Source organism: Palaemon carinicauda, chromosome 28 (genome assembly GCF_036898095.1).
Source record: "Palaemon carinicauda isolate YSFRI2023 chromosome 28, ASM3689809v2, whole genome shotgun sequence".
NCBI lineage: Eukaryota > Metazoa > Arthropoda > Malacostraca > Decapoda > Palaemonidae > Palaemon > Palaemon carinicauda.
The window spans coordinates 27,013,520-27,030,913 of NC_090752.1; the positions used below are offsets into that span (position 1 = coordinate 27,013,520).

General features: G+C 37.7%; 1 protein-coding gene across 1 annotated transcript in view; it reads right to left on the bottom strand.

The window, feature by feature from the left end:
- The window catches only part of LOC137621738 (uncharacterized), a 51,021-nt gene extending 34,189 nt beyond the window's left edge, over positions 1–16,832 (bottom strand). Inside the window, exons 1-2 of the mRNA XM_068352253.1 lie at positions 16,506–16,832; positions 16,006–16,337 (exon numbers count right to left, since the gene is read on the bottom strand). Of these exons, the coding sequence (XP_068208354.1) occupies positions 16,006–16,337; positions 16,506–16,832 (659 nt within the window). The remainder of the gene's footprint in view (positions 1–16,005; positions 16,338–16,505) is intronic.
- Between the last annotated feature and the right edge of the window lie 562 nt (positions 16,833–17,394).

The window sequence follows — 17,394 nt, forward strand, 5'->3', positions numbered from 1 at the left end:
GAGTACAGCTCTGTACGACTCCTCTCCAAAGGCAGGGAAATATAGCCCCAGATCAATAAAAATTGGGTAATGAAAGTTCCTACCTGGCCACTGTCTCCCTACATATCATCACAAGCTTCAAGGCTCCTGCAGCTGGTCATGACGAGGATGCCTCGACGGCAGTATCTGTCCAGAGTCCTCCTCAAAGCCGGGATTTAATGCATCGGCTCTGCAGACTTCAGAAGAGAGCACGCAGGAACAGCAAAACACCGCAGGTGGCGGAAATGCACCTGCATAAAGCCGTCATCGGTGGGTGGCGCAATCCTCAAAAGCTTAATTTAGCCAGCAACTGCAGTAGGTCCGGGAAGCCTTAGGTCTCGACTGTTCACATTAGCGAACGAGTTTCTCACTAGTAAACATAAGGTGTCTTTCCATCCAAGGACTTAGAAACACAGAAAAGAAAATAAAGCGTTAAACTAGACACTTATAAATTAAAATGAGCGGGGAGGGGGTTAAACCAGCATTTCAATAGAAAAAACTGAAAATTTACAAAAACTGCCTTATGAATAGGAATTTTTACACTAATTTTACATAAGACAAATAAATGTAGTAACAAGGCTGATAAAAATAAAATAAAAAATTACGTTAATCAATAATAGTGATGAATACTGCGTTTGGCGGGAAGGAAGTTCTAGACAGAAGATTTCCTGATAGTATGTGAGGAAGTGGGCGTAGGCATTTGTTGTGCGCTGATATAGAAAGCTATGTCAGAGGGGCCAGGTTGAACACGTGTCAACGAGTAAGTCTGCATTGACTATCCATCGATGAGTAATATCAACCAAGAGGTGGAAATGTGAGAAGAAATCCGCACTGAGTATTGGCAATGTAATGCTAGCAACGAAAAACTTCCAATGATATATGGCACTTCCAAACGATAATGTGATGTTCTCATACCGGTGTTTGGGGATTGCATATGGGTTGGCAGCTACCAAGCAGACGTTAGCATGCTTAGACTCTGTTGTGTCCTGGAGAGTGGTCTTGGTAGAAGAGAACGGCAACAAACCCTCGTCTACCAAAAATTGCATCATAATACCTACATCATTTACCAAAAAAAGATTAGTGATAGGGGAGGCCACTCCCACAAGAAAAGGCCTACTGACAACCGTTCGCACATTTCTTCGCAGTAGCCCTGAATCTCGGATGGTAGTAGCTGATGGGCATCAGTAAGTGGCTGTAGAGGTTTTTAAAAGGTTGGGGTGTGAGCGAGTGGTGGCATATGGTGGGGATAGGCAACTTTGTCGCCTTTCTGGCATGTCACAGGGTGGGCGTCTGTGTCTTATTGCATTCACATCAGCTTCAGTTGATGTTGAATAGTTTTCCTATTTGACAGGAGTGGAGCATTAAGGGGAGTCTTGAAGGTGGTGTAGTGGCTGTCTATAAGGACGTCAACTTTGTTCATCAGGTCCTTCATGGGGAAAATATCAACATCGGGTATGGTTGTGCATATAATATCGGGTAAGAGTCGTACCCAAAGGGCACGAAGTAAGTTCACCTCCCGAGGAGAGCCATCACCAGCAGGCTGCAGGCGAATGATATTGATATCGTTTCCAGGAGGGGAAGCGAAGCCTTTTGGTCCCCCAGGTGTTGTTGAGCTGAAAAAGCTTGGCTATATGGTCAGCTAGCAATGGCGAGTACTGCTCCAGGAGGTATGTTTTAAGGACATCTTACGGTTTTGAAGGTGTCCCCATGTTCGCAAAGTCAATCGGAGATTTCCGGGAAAGTATCCTCGGGGATCGCTGCGAGGACATAGTCTACTTTGGTGCTTGGGTGAGTCACACCCTTGATGTGAAACTGGACTTCGGCATGCTTGAATCAGGCGAACATTTCTCAGTTGGCGAAAGGCGGCAGTTTCATTGAGGCAGCATTTGATAAAGAGTTGGGTTCGGTGGCCAACATTTTAGGTAAGACACTGCAGCGAGTGGAAAGGTCGAAGATAGCTGGTTCTCCGGTGATCACCAATTTACAAGTGGGCTCTTAGGTTATAACTGTGAGGCGAGGTGAATGCAACTAACTTTATTTCAACAGATAACACGTTTATGCACAAAAATTTCGAAGCAAGAAGTTTACAAAAAATCAATCACACTTTTTTCTGCAAAGGTTAGCTTAAGCAGGTTCTATTATCAGTGATGGGGAGAGCAAGATATACAAAATAAAAAAAATATACTGTTACAGTGTACGCGTGTGTTAAATACGTGGGATACACTCAATAAGTATGCAGTAATTTTCACAATTGATCGAGTAACCTCATTAGTTGTTTAGTAGTTTCCTTAGAAAAATCAGAGAGGCTCCATAAACGTTCAAATCTTTTCTTACTAACAAGGGGGCAACATACATAAATGTTCAGTATTTTCATGACATATATTAGACGAAGATACAACATGGTTGAACTCAATATGAGGGTTCCTCCTCTTTTATCAGTTGACCTCATAACACGAGTCATCGTCAGTAGTCAGTCAGCAACCTCTCTCTCTCTCTCTCTCTCTCTCTCTCTCTCTCTCTCTCTCTCTCTCTCTCTCTCTCTCTCTCTCTCTCTCTCTCAGCTGATTCAGTATAAATACTCATAAAAATTATACAGACTTTTATCTTTTTTTTTACTGAGCCTATTACCAATTGATGTAGCATTGGAATTTAGTATTTGTTAAAAATAAAATGCATATCAATAAAATTAATCATCTTCAGTAAATGGCATACAACCGCCAATGTTCAGATACGATCGTTTTGAATGTATTCTTTATTTGACACATCTACGGGATCTTGCCATTTTCTGTACCTGTTATACACTTTTTGGGGGATGTGGACGCCAGAAAAAAAAGACATTTAGCCTGTACAAATAACATTTGAAATTACTTATTTCAATTTTTTAATAAAAGATTTGGGTTAAAGCTGGGGTGTTTAGAAATGCCTTTCTTTTCAACATATATTTCAGAATCATTCTATTGTTTAAAAAAAAAAACACCATCCAAAAAGCGGAAAAAAAAAAGATCGAGGACTGCGACTGATAAACTCTACTTGGGATTATGGAAAACAGATCATGTTATTTCTGGCTAGGAAAATGTTTATCTTTCCTGCTTCACATATTTCTAAGGAGATTTTCTGTCCTGATTACCTATTTATTTTATGATTTCTTCGAAAATTCGGAGGAAATCCATATATTTTAGTATCCAATTATATTGTATCAGTTTCTCTGATTTTCTGAGGCATAGATTATGCGTTTTCTTATAAAGTATAATGTTCATAAATAAACGTTTGCTACACATCTCTCGAAAGTATGTTCTTACTTCTCTGTCTGCTAGTTTATATATTTACAATTTGCATGTTATAATCATACTGGAAGATGAACAGCGTATCCGAAACGATAAATAGGTTGGATAAAAGCATAAAATGTAAACAAACCCAACAAAAAAATAGACAAACGAGAATATATTATGTCAGCCAGTCTTGTACATGTCTGCATATTTGCTTCATGGTGCCTCTGTGTGTTTGGGCAATTATATTTTTGGATTTAAGGAATGGGGCTCACCACTGGTAAGGAAATAATCATGAATGGGATCATTATGTCATAATTCGCAAGGAGGGGGAGGAAATTTACCCTTAAAAGCCTCTACTTGCTTTTACGTCATTTCAATCAATCCTTAAAAAAAAAAAAAAAAAAAAAAAAAAAAAATACATAAATCTTTGAAACTTACGGAGAAGAATGACTTTCACTTTCATTAATATTGACAAATTTTGTCATCCAAACATGAAAAGATTGGTAATTTTATACACTACATTCTGTGCATTCACAAAAATTATGAACTTACTTAGGAAAATAGTGACCTTTAAAAGTAACATATATAGTGATAAATATTAATCATCATCATCATCTCCTCTTGCGCCTATTGACGCAAAGGGCCTCAGTTAGATTTCGCCAGTCGTCTCTATCTTGAGCTTTTAAATCAATACGTTTCCACTCATCATCTCCTACTTCATGCTTCATAGTCCTCAGCCATGTAGGGCTGGGTCTTTTAACTCTTCTAGTGCTTTGTGGAGCCCAGTGGAAAGTTTGGGAGTGAGAAGAGCATGCCCAAACCATCTCCATCTACTCTTCACCATGATCTCATCCACATATGGCACTCGAGTAATCTCTCTTATAGTTTCGTTTTAATCCTGTCCTGCCAACTCCTAACATTCTTCTGAGGGCTTTGTTCTGAAATCTACAAAAACTGTTGGATAATGTTTCAGTGTCATACCATGACTCATGTCCATACAGTAACACTGATCTTACTAAACTAATATATAGCCTGATTTCTATTTGTAATTTCAGGCAATTTGACTTTCAAAATTTACTTAACCTAGCCATTGTCTAATTTGCTCTTTTCAATCTTTTATTAAACTCCAATCCTAAAGATTCTGTATTAGAAACAATCTTTCCTAAATATATAGATAATTTCACCTCATTAATCACTTTTCCTTCCAATGATATTTAATCTTCCATTGCATATTCCGTTCTTATCATCTCTATCTTTCTTCTATTCATCTTGAGCCCAACCTCATGTGATATTTCAAGAATTTTGGTAAGTCCTGTGGTGTTCTGCTAATAAGGACAGCGCCATCAGCATACTCTAGGTCAGCTAATATCTTGTTACCAATGTGGACCAATGCTTCTCCACCATTGCCAACTGTTTAATGCATTACAAAATCCATGGAAAGAATAAACAACATAGGTGACCACACATTACCTTGGAGTACTCCAATGTTCACTGAAAATTCCTTTGATAGGACTCCACTAACATTAACTTTTCCTTTGCTATGCTCATGACTAAACGTGATCAAAATAATACATAATACATAATAATACATTTAGAAATTAGAATGGTAAAAGAACTTTTAAAGTATATTTTTTGTGCATAAAATTAACATTCAAAAGGTTTATGAATGTAAAAAAGAATGGCTAAAAACACACACACAAAAAAAAAAAAAATAGATATTGTGTGAAGTAACTCTAAATAGCATAGTTTAAATGGGACATAGTCGCGTTCCTTATCAAGGTTGATATTTTTCCAAGATTTCTTCATTTCTGAAATAATTTCCCCTCAAGACTAATCCTTCTATTTGAGTAAGTGACTAAATTTAAGCAACTCTCCGTTCATACTCGGGAGTATTAAAGTTATTTTTTCATGGGATTCGTCGCTATAAAAAGATACTGCTAATAAGGCAATTCCTTTACCAAATATCAAGTAGTGTGTCAATCGTATCGTTGCTATCACCATTACCATAATTATTTCTTGTTTTTGTCGTTATGAAGGTGGTGACGATTGTTGTTTCAATAGAGATAGAGACCCGTTCTTTTCACGCCTCGTTGGTCAAAAGCCTCCCAAATTGAATGAGAAAATCGTTCTTGTACTAGAATCATTGACTTTTTATTGATTGATTTGTGTAGGAAAAGAGCAGCTGGCGACTGCCATGAACAGTGCCGAGTAAAAATACACTATCGACCATAGAGTCTTTCCTCCTTCCTCGAGAAATATTATTTTGAGAAAAATACAATTTTCTTTTCTTCCTCTTACAAAGCCGCAGATTCTTTCTAATAATCAGTGTTTATAACGATGCCATTTTTTTACTAATTTATATTCAACAATTCTACAACTAATAATCGTATTTTTAATTAGGCGATAACTTCGAAAATCTAAAGCTTTCAGTTTCCAAATAGATGATATGATTTGCATAACTTTCACCAATTCATTACCAACAAAGTCTCACAAAATTCAGTATAGATCTCCAGAGCTTGTGTGCCATCAACACATGGCATCAATCGGCGATCACCCGTTCGGTTACTGAACTGAATCCCAATTGTTTCACTGGTAATCAATCACGAGAATCTTTTAATGTAAGCCATAAAATTTCTGACTATTTACTCGCAATGAAATAACTCACACTTGTTTTGGTGATAAGTATTGACCCATAATTATGAATATAATGAGCACCATCCAAATTGGTTAAGATAGATCCTGTCAAAGCCTCTAATTGCCGAGTCCATTATCTGCATGTTATTGCGACAATCTAATTATTAGAACACTTCTAAATAACAAGTGATGATTAATGTTTCATATTCTAAATGTTGCATATGACCTGTATGCACTCAATTAACAAGAGACTATTTTTCATGGGCGATAATGTTTGACAGTTATTGAGTAAACATCCTCAACTGCCGAGTGGAATTTACTTGATCAGTTGACATGTTATGTTCTATATAGGATTATAATATATAACCAACAAATGAATGTAATTGAAAAATATCAAAGAGAGAAGGATTTTCAGTACGGAAAACATTGTGCAAAAGTACAGTATATGTAGATCCATATGCTATAATCAAAGGTACTGTAGTGCGGATTTCTGGGACCACGTTCGAACATAGACCCTCTAGAAAGACTACAGCTGTAAATGGACACCGCATTTGTAGGGGGCATTAAAGGGGCGAGGGGTAAAAATTCTAACCCTTAATTAAGAACTTTCTATGAAGATAAAAGACTGAACTCTCCCAGTGACATCTCCTTCAAGGGAAAAAGGTCATATGATGACAAGAGATATCTAAATACTAAGCTTGTAGTTCTAATATTAACCTATGTCTTAATAGATTTGAATTGTTTTCTTCATTTACTTACAAACTCCATAGGAAAGTGAAGACAAATTTTCTTTTCAAGATCATTCTGATGATGACAAATAAAGCAAAACGGTTTCATTAAGAAGTCTGTCTTTGTCATAAGAAAATCGGGAGAGATTAGGAGCAATTTCTGCACCGTGACAGTCGTTACCTTGTCAGTAGCTCCCAATTCTGGATCCTTTTGTTTAGGTAGATGCAGCTTCCAAACCTCCATGAAAAATGGGGAAACTTATTCACTGTGGAAAATTAATACTTATATGATACCTATGGGTTTCTTGGTGGCCTTGCGTGTGTTAGAATCAGGCAGTTTTTTTTTTTTCTTCTTTTTATGGCTAATGAAACTCTCTCTCTCTCTCTCTCTCTCTCTCTCTCTCTCTCTCTCTCTCTCTCTCTCTCTCTCTCTCTCTCTCTCTCTCTCTCTCTCTATGTCTAATTTATATAAAAAAAAATGTGTCATTGTTAATGGTCACCAACGCTGTTCTCAGGTTTTTGGGGATATGTTTAGAAAAAAATGTATTCACAAATTTCTTCTTTGGATGAGTAACAATTCATGGAATAGAAATGTGTTCATCCAAGCCATAATGCTTTTGCTACCGACGCCTCGATTCTGGAGAAGAGGGACAAAAAATCTATTGTAGAATAGCAAGTTGAATCAATGTGATCAATGCAGCACATCAAAAGGGAAAGATAATTGATTCATTCTACCCTTATTTCAGGACTACATGGCTTCTGGGGGATTATTTTATAACGGTGAAGAATTTCATTGAATATTCAGTTTGGTCTGGGAAACGAAAAGACTGAAAGTCTCTAGCATCGTTTGGGTGTCTGAAAAATGAAGGATTAGAGTTAAACTTGTGCGAAATAGACTTGATACCTAGATTAATTTCTTTCACAGTTTGTGCAGCTTGATAAGTCTATAAATATTAATATGCGTCGAAGGGGTAGTAAGAATGTTCAGTCATATAAAGAGATGTTTTAGTGTGATTAGTGATCCAGGTATAATATAAAAGACATTTTCTTATATTCAATGCTAGCCAGCCCAACTGTAATATCCTGTACAAGAGAGGAAACTATGAGAAAATGTTGCGAGAAAATTTTGCATTTGACACTAACTAGACTATCCTGTCACTTTCCTAAGTATAACACTTATGGAATTTTGAATAATTGCTTCTACAAGTTTCCTACTTTGCTTAATGTTCTCCGTAACATGCATCATTTTCCTTATTTTGGGAAAATATTAGAGGCAATAGAATTATATATTTATTACGTAGACATTTGAAAAGCATCTCCAAGATCATTTTAATGCTAATATACGTCGTCAAGTACCAAGAGGTTTCGAATTGCTCGTCAGTGCTTTTCTGATTATATTGCGATGGCGTTGCTTCTTCTCCCTCTTAATGTATGGAGACTGAAGTTGGAGGACACCTCAATTATAGCAAGTAGACGAGAACAGATGTCCCTTATAAAAACTATAGACCGACAGTTTTTAGGATGGATATATATATATATATATATATATATATATATATGTGTGTGTGTGTGTTTGTGTGTGTGTGTGTATATATATATATGCTATAATATATATATATATATATATATATATATATATATATATATATATATATATATATATATATATATATATATATATATATATATATATATATATATATATATATATATATATATATATATGTATATATATATATATATATATATATATATATATATATATATATGTATATATATATATATATGTATGTATATATATATATATATATATATATATATTTATATATTTATAAATATATGAGTGTGTGTGGGGATGTGGGGGTGTGAATGTGTGTATGCGTATATTACTCTCTCTCTCTCTCTCTCTCTCTCTCTCTCTCTCTCTCTCTCTCTCTCTCTCTCTCTCTCTCTCTTTAATGGTGGGGAAGTAAAAGATATGTGTTGCTTTGACCCAGGACACCACCGTTGTTCTAAGCTTGAATTAGCTGCCTAAATGGCAATCGACAATTATAGTCATATCTGGGATGGGGAGAATTTTATCTCGACACCAGGCATTTGACTTCATCCATATAGACTACCTTTTTTTACTATTCAATTGGTTGCATCGTGAGAACATTTTAAGGAAAACAAGAGATAACGGACTTAGTTTTTATCGTCAATTGTGCTATTCGTTGAAGTTATTTTATATAAATTATTTACTATAATTGGTAACTTTTGAATTAAAAAGATCGTATTAGTGAGATGATGCTTATCCCTTCTAATATCAGCTGGTGTATTCATACCAGAGAAAATGACGTGATCTCATGAATGTGCAACAAGGCAAGTTCTGCAGTGAGAGACATCAAGTTGACGTCATCCTGAATTCCTATGTAAAGCCCAGTACTGATAAGTTCTGGTTCCAGGTTCGACGACAGCAAGTTTAAGTGTAAAAGATTTTAGAAAAATGGGGACATGAAGATGAATGGACAATCCAAAGACAGTGTCATGCGAGAACAATGTGAAAATTAGAGGATATGAGCAGAAGTATATATCCTAAAAGCCTCAGACATCAAACGAATGAAACATAAATAGGCTGAATTTAACAACCAAACAAATTAAGTCAATGCACAAAGTACTGCAATAAAAGGGTTTTTAAAAGTATCCAAATGAGAATAGTTTGACTTACTATCTGCTTTCCAAATTATTCCATTAAATGGAACTAGCAAGATTCTGGTATTGATTGCTAAAGTAGGAAAAGATTTAGTGCCCATGCTTTCGACTTATTGCTTTGTTTCCTACTTGGCTCATGATAAAAATGATAATTAGGCTAGAACTCTTTTAACCAAGTTCAAGGACAAAGCTGAGCTACTTCACCGGACTTTTAAAGCTATACATTGTTTTCCTTGTCCTCCTGATCCACGTACCTTGAAATCGGGTTTTATTATAAGACAATAAGAAGCAATAAGTAAAAAAAGAAGCAATAAGTAACAATAAAAAGCAATAGTAATAACGAGATGCAATAAATTACATTAAGAATTGAATTGAATATAAAACTTACTCCTTAAGCCAAGCACTGGGACATCAAATGCCAATTAAGCGCTACATAATGCAAATTAATCAATCTTATCTCTGAAAGTTTTGTCCTGGAGAAAATGTGTCCTCCTCTGAAGATTAAAAACAGGGCATTCGACTAAAATATGTTTAATATCTATTGCCACTTGACAAGTATTACAAAGAGGGCCCTGTCTCCCTTCGCCAATTTTCATTAAATAATTGTGGGTTGCATGTGTCTGGCTAATACGGAGCCTGGTTAAAATTATGTTACTCCTACTACTTATAGAATTACAAGATGACCTTTTAACCACCGAAGGGTGAATTTATTTTGAATTTTGTATTGGTGGTCAGTTCTGACCATCGAGCCTGCCAATTATTCTTACAGTGAAAATGTATCTTACTTTTAATGTCTTTGTAAGGAATATTTATGTGGGATGGGTTAGGTATCCCTGAAGCTTCCTTAGCTGCCTTATCTACTCGTTCACTTGCATCCACCCCAACATGAGCAGGGACCCAACACAAGTGAACACTGATATTCATCCTAGAATGCAGAAGTACTAACCAGTCCTAATTTCCTTGTACTAGATAATGGCCTGGCATAATTTGTTTAATTGAGAGTAAAATGGCATTGGAATTCGTAGAAAAATTATAAAAACTATTTTTCTTAAATATATTCGACTACGAGAATTATTGCATACACCTCAGCAGTAACTATTGAACAAGAGGATAGAAGTTTCTAAAAAGAATATACCCCACCACAACTTTAGTTCCAACTCCTGCAGCCGATTTGGAATCATCTGTAAAATCATGTTTCCCACGATGTTGAGCAGCATGATTTAAAAACTCACTTTTTATCACCTTACTGGGTAGGGTATTTTTCCCTCCTACCGTAAAACATACTTTAACAGGTGGATTATACCAAGGGGAGACTTGAGATATCCAACCCCTGCTATCTGTGCTGTTAACAAACCTACTTCTCTAGCATAATTTTTCAGCTGTACTTTCAAAGGCTTGGGCACTCTTAATCTGTTAGGAGCTTGATCTAAAGGAGCCATAACATATTTACTGTTAGGACTCTTTCGCATAGCTAGGGACCTAACTAAAAGCCTCAACTGAGGATGGAAAGGGAGGCATGCCACAAGTACAGATGTGGAAACCCCATATTGTGAACAAGTTTTTTTTTTTCAGTAAAGTCTTAGTCTTAGTAGATGACCCATAAATTTGAGATGCATAGTCTAAAACACAAAAATGTAAAAATTCTAAGTAAAGATGTTCTATCAGCACCCCAGTCGCCATAAAACTTTCAAGATGTTTAGAGACTGTTTAACCCTGATAGATAGATCCTTTATATGGGGACCAAAGGTCATTTTCTTGTCGAAAATGACTCCCAGAAACTTGACATTATCCGCATATGGCAAAATACTAACATCTAATAAAAGGGTGTAGATCTCTTCTCTTTCACAAGTACGAGTAAAACGAATGTCTGGTTTTCTTAGGAGGAACATGAATCCCCGAGAATTTGTCCATGAAAAAAGCAGCATTTATAGCAATTTGAAGCTTTTGGCATGCTTGTAATGCCGATGATTCACTACAATAAATTGCAAAATCATCAACAAATAGTGACCCTTGTATGACAGGAGGTAGGTGACTCATGAAACTATTGATAGCAACAGCAAATAAGGTCACACTCAGTACGCTGCCTTGGGGGACACCTTCTTCTTGCATGTAGGATGATTATAGTTCTGACCCTAATCTTACTATAATTGAGCGGTTTGATAAAAATTCTTCAATAATAAGAAAACATATGTTGTCCTATGCACCGTGTGACCAGCTGTTTCAAAATACCACCCTTCCAGTTGGTGTCATGGGTCTTTTCATAGTAAAAAAAAGACACCCACCACCTGGTTTTAATTAGAAAAGGCATTTGAATTTACTCTTGATAACATCAGCAAAGGGTCTAGTGTGCTTCGCCTTTTTCTAAAACCAAACTGCCTGTTAGGTAAAAGTTTTTTTTTTATTATAGATACCACACAAGTCTGTTGCTGATCATTCTCTCAAATAGTTTGCATAAACAACTAGTCAAGGCTATAGGCTTATAAATAGATGCCAGTTCTGGGTCTTTACCAGACTTGTGGCCAGGTATTATTATTGAAGAAGGCCAGGAATCAGGAGATGTATAAGAAGTCCTTAGACCATTAAGGGTTTCTAATAAAAATTCCTTAGCATCTACTTGAAGATGTGAAATAAATTCATATTGGATGCCATCCTCACCTGGGGCAGTCAAAGACGAGCTAGAGATACAATTTTGCATCTCCTCCATACTAAAAGGTAAGTTAGAAGCTATTGAAAGAAGCAGGAAGAACAACAAATGTTATTGCTCTAATATGTTGAAATGCTGGGGAATAATTATCAGAACTTGATGCATGAGTGAAGTGCTTTGCATATACCTCTGCTACACCTTTGAGATCAGATATATATCTAATATTTCCCCTTAATATTGGTAAAGGTCTAGGAACAAATTTGCCTTGAAGTTTCCTAATATTGTCCTATATCTCCTTTGAAAGAGTTTTGGTATTGATATTAGATTTATATTTCTTCCTAGGTGATCTCTTTTCTTTTTTAAAAGTTCTATTTTGTTTGGTATAGGCTCTGAGGTACGCTATTCTATCTGCTTAATAGTTCGTTCTCAAGTATCTTCTGAAGCAAGTTCTGGTCACTCTCCTTGCATTGGCACAATCTTTACTCCAGGAAGGAAGTATAGACCGATGGCATAAACCACATGTTTTAGGTATAAACTTGCTAGTATTATCATCAATAACATTTGAAAGGTGTTGATAAGCATGCACTGGAGATGTAGTAACCATACTCTCTATCGTTGTGTGCACAGTTCTCATAAGATGGGCAGTCTGCCTTACCTATCTTCCATTTTGGTGGACATGGAGAAATAAGATTGTGGGCATTATTTAACATTATTGGCCAATGGTCATTGCCATATAGGTGTTGATTGACTGACCAAAGGTAATACAATCGAATGGATAAGGAACAGATTGACAAATCGATGGCTGATGTAGAGTTGTGGAATACATCATACCTACTTGGAGAAACACCATTTATTATTATTAGATCATTTATGTCGATTAGTTCTTCAAGATTACCTTATCTATCAGACACATTTTCACCCAATATAGTATGCTTCACATTAAAATCACCCATTAAAATAAAAGGGGCACGGAGCTGATTGATCAGTTCTTGGAGGTCAGTCTAAAGCCTGCCTGACACTTGCGCGCATTTTTGCCACGCACAGGGTTTTTTCCCACACTGTTCACGACCAGTTCACGACACATTCACGCATAGTTCACGACAAGTTCACGTCACGTTCACGCCATGGCACGAATTGGCACGGCTAGTTCACGACAAGTTCACGACACGTTCACTCATCTTTCCGCATCATTCCGCATCGTTCACGCATCCTTCACGCCAGTTCACGAATTGGCCACTCCATATAAAAACGGGGCTTCTGCAACCCGAGGACATTCTTGGATTGGCTTCGGAAGAGACAACAATGCTTTCTGTCAGAGACACCATTGCATTGAGGAGAAGATACCTATACCTGGCAGCTGCTGTAGCATTTGTTAGAGTGCATCAGAAAAGGCTGGCAAAGAAAAAAGAGAAACAAAAGCCAACCCTACCTCGAAGAAAGATACAAAGGAAAGTGTGGGTCAGGGAATGGTTAACCAGAAGGCAGTCGTTTGGACACTATTACAGTCTATTGAATGAACTCAACAAGGAAGATCCAAGGGGCTACAAAAATTACCTCAAAATCACACCTGACCTGTTTCAAGAGATGGTTGAGAAGTTAACCCCGCACCTCCTGAAGCCGTCCACCTTCATGAGGGAACCGCTTCAAGTTGGACTCAAGCTTGCTGTCACCCTCTGCTTTTTAGCCACTGGAAATTCCTATCAAAGTCTGCAGTACAGCTTCAGGGTTGAAGCAAGTACCATCAGCAAGTTAATACCCGAGGTGTGTAAAGCCATCATCGCAGCCTACAAGGACAAAGTGCTGCGTTGCCCCAAAACTGAAGAGGCCTGGAAGGAAGTTGCTGCCAGATTCAGCTCCAGATGGAATTACCACAACTGTCTGGGGGCTGTGGACGGAAAGCACATTGCCATAAAGAAGCCACGCAATGCTGGCTCTTACTACTACAATTACAAAGGCTTCCACAGCATTGTACTGATGGCAGTGGCAGATGCTTCCTACAAGTTCCTCTATGTGGATGTTTGGGCAGAGGGTGGTGCGTCGGATGGAGGAACATGGAGCAACTGTTCTCTGCATGATGCTGTAGAAGACAACAGAGCTTGAGTGCCTCAACCAGAATCAATCCCTAATGATGACCACCCAGTGCCCTATCACTTCGTTGGGGATGACGCCTTTGCTCTCCGAACCTGGACGATGAAACCATTCTCCCATCGGTCACAAGTCCTATGAGAACGCATCTATAGCTACAGGTTGTCTCGTGCCCGACGTGTCGTTGAGAATGCCTTTGGAATTTTAAGTCAAAGGTTCCGTTGCTTCTTGACGAGGATGCAGCAGAAGCCCAACACCATCAACCTGATCATCATGTGTGTCTGTGTCCTGCACAACCTCGTCCTCATCAAATACCCAGGTGCTTTGTCAGAAGTGGACTACGAAGATCCGGACACACATGCTCTGATCCCTGGTGCATGGAGGAATGAGCAAAACCTGCAGGGGCTGATGACTCTACCCGGCCATCATATCCAGAAGGATATATTACTACATGTCCCCTGCTGGTGCTGTCCCTTGTTAAGAAAAAATTGTAGTACCTCCATGAGCTGTATAGTTGTTCCATTTTGTTTATAAAAGAAACGTATCTTTTTCGTTTGTATTTTTTGTTGCCCTTCATTTTTGTTTCAATAAGAAAGCATTTGATTTACATATAAATGGCAGACATAAAATATGTACAAGTATTAAGAAAGCATTTTATTTTAACATTAAAAGCAGTAAACATGAAAAGTTTTTAAGCTGTTGATTTTAAGGTAATAGAGAAAAAAGTGTGTTGAAATAAGAAATCATTTTATCTTTACATTAAAACAGCAAACAGAAAAAATTTGTTTTGCTCTTCATTTTAAGGTAATAAAGAAGAATAAGTATGTTGATGACATAAAACATTATTTTATTTTTACATTCAAACAGCAAACTTAAAAATTTCTTGGGTTTATTTTTCAGTTCATTTTTATTTAAAACAAAAGTTTTGGCTCTTGATTGGTAATAGAGGAAAATAAGTGTGTGTGCATGAAATAAGACATCATTTTATTTTTACATTCAAACGGCAAATATAAAAATTTATTAGGTTTATATTTTTCTTTCCTTTTCATTAATTTTTTCGTTTCCTTTTTGTTTCTCTTCATTATAAAGTTATAGAAATAGTTTGAAATAAGATATCATTTTTTTTTCACATTAAAACAGCAAATATAAAAATTTATTAGGTTTATTTTTCTTTCCTTTTCATTAATTTTTTCGTTTCCTTTTTGTTTCTCTTCATTATAAAGTTATAGAAATAATTTGAAATAAGATATCATTTTTTTTCACATTAAAACAGCAAATATAAAAATTCATTAGGTTTATTTTCCTTTCCTTTTCATTAATTTTTTCGTTTCCTTTTTGTTTCTCTTCATTATAAAGTTAAAGAAATAGTTTGAAATAAGATATCATTTTTTTTCACATTAAGACAGGAAATATAAAATTTTCTGGGTGTGTATTTTTCTTCCCTTTTATTATTTTTTACTTTACTGTTTCTTTCTTTGTATTTTAAGGTAATAGACAAAAATAAGTGTTTGGAAATATATAAATATTTTATTTACATTAAAACAACATATATATACAATTATCACACTTCATTTATGTACAAATATTTAAAAGTATTTAAATTTCCTTGTCCTTGACTGGTGAGGTGTCAAGTTCCTTGGACGAGTAGAGGGGTGAGGGTGTCATGGCCTCCTCTAGGTTGCTGTCGATGGTCCCCGGGGTCAGGACAGGGAAGGTTAATGGAGTCTTGAATGACGACAGCGACGTTGATGAAGGTGATGGTAAAGGAGCCTGGACAAGGGTGGGTGACGACACTGACGCTGATGGTGAAGTCACCTGGACAGGGGTGGATGACAGTGGAGTTGGCATCCCTGGGTGCCACTCCGTGGTACGGGGCAAGGAAGAAAGGCCTGAATGCGGCATCCAGTTATGACTGGCTGGACGATGCTGCTGCTGCTGCTCTGGCTGTGCCTGCGAGGGTCCTGGTTGAGGGGGCTGCCAAGGTTGCTGCTGCTGAGGGGGCTGCCAAGGTTGCTGCTGCGGAGGGGGCTGCCAAGGTTGCTGCTGCTGAGGGCCTGCCCAGGTCACTAATGGTTGTTGCTGTGCCTGCTGGAAGACCTGACTCTCGTCCCTGTAGCGGTGTGCAAGATTGAGGCACTCTATCTGGAATTCGTGCCATCGGTGTACTGGGATGGCACGCATGTAGCCTTCCAGCAGGCACGCAAAATCGTGCACAATCTTGTGCTGGCCCATGAACGTGGGGGCGATCGAATCTGCTTTCGACATAAGCTGAAACATAAAAAATATTATAAAAATATATTATATATATATATATATATATATATATATATATATATATATATATATATATATATATATATATAACAAACATTGTAACAATTTAGTACAGCATTTTAATGCAACAGATTGCATATGTCAAAAACAATGAATACTCACATTCTTCAATATATTGCTAAAATCCTTCTCCGACACACAGGTGTCGCTGTGAGTGGTGTCAAGTGTTCGGCTGGACCCCTTCCCCTTCCCCTTGCCCTTGTCCTTCCTGGTGCTGGTAGATGCTTGGCTGTGAGAACCTGTCGACCTCACATCATCGTCGACATCGCTGACTGTCTCTGCACCTCCTTCGGAGCCACGAAACTGCTCACTGGAGACTGTCTCTCCCCGGACGATGTGCTGAATGAGGAACGACCAATTGTCCATGAGTAAGTCATCACGGCCAATCCTTTGGGCCTGGCCACCTCCACTCTTTTTCTCCTTTTTCATAATCTTGCCAACCCTCGTCCTCAAGTTCTCGTATCGCTTTTTGCATTGGGCACCAGTGGCAGGAGGATCCAGCTGCCTTCCTATATCTTCCCACCTGCTGTTCTTCAAAACCTTGTTGATCCACTCCTTGTGTTTCTTGTCAAACAGCATGGGGTTCTCCTTGACAAGGTCGGCCAACGTAGTCTCCCTCTCTTCTGTCCACTGGTAGTCAGGGATGTCCTTCTTAGACACCCGAACCCGCTTCTTCTTCAGTTCATCATCACTGGATACCTGGCTCTGGCTTGTATCCTGCTGTGTCTCCGGGATGACCAAATCGAGACTTGAAAATGATGAATGAGGAGAATCTCGATCAGCGGTCTCCTCTCTCACGTTCAGTAGTGTTCCACTTTCCATTTTCCTCCCCCTTCCCTTTGGCTGTCTACCTTTCGGCATGTTGTCTCTTCGCTGGCAAGCTTTGGAATGGCTAGGAGTGTCCTCGGACCTCAATTTATACACCCCCTAATCCCACGAGAGCTCCACTGGCGGAGTAGGCGTGCACTAGCGTGAACCATGCGGGACCTGG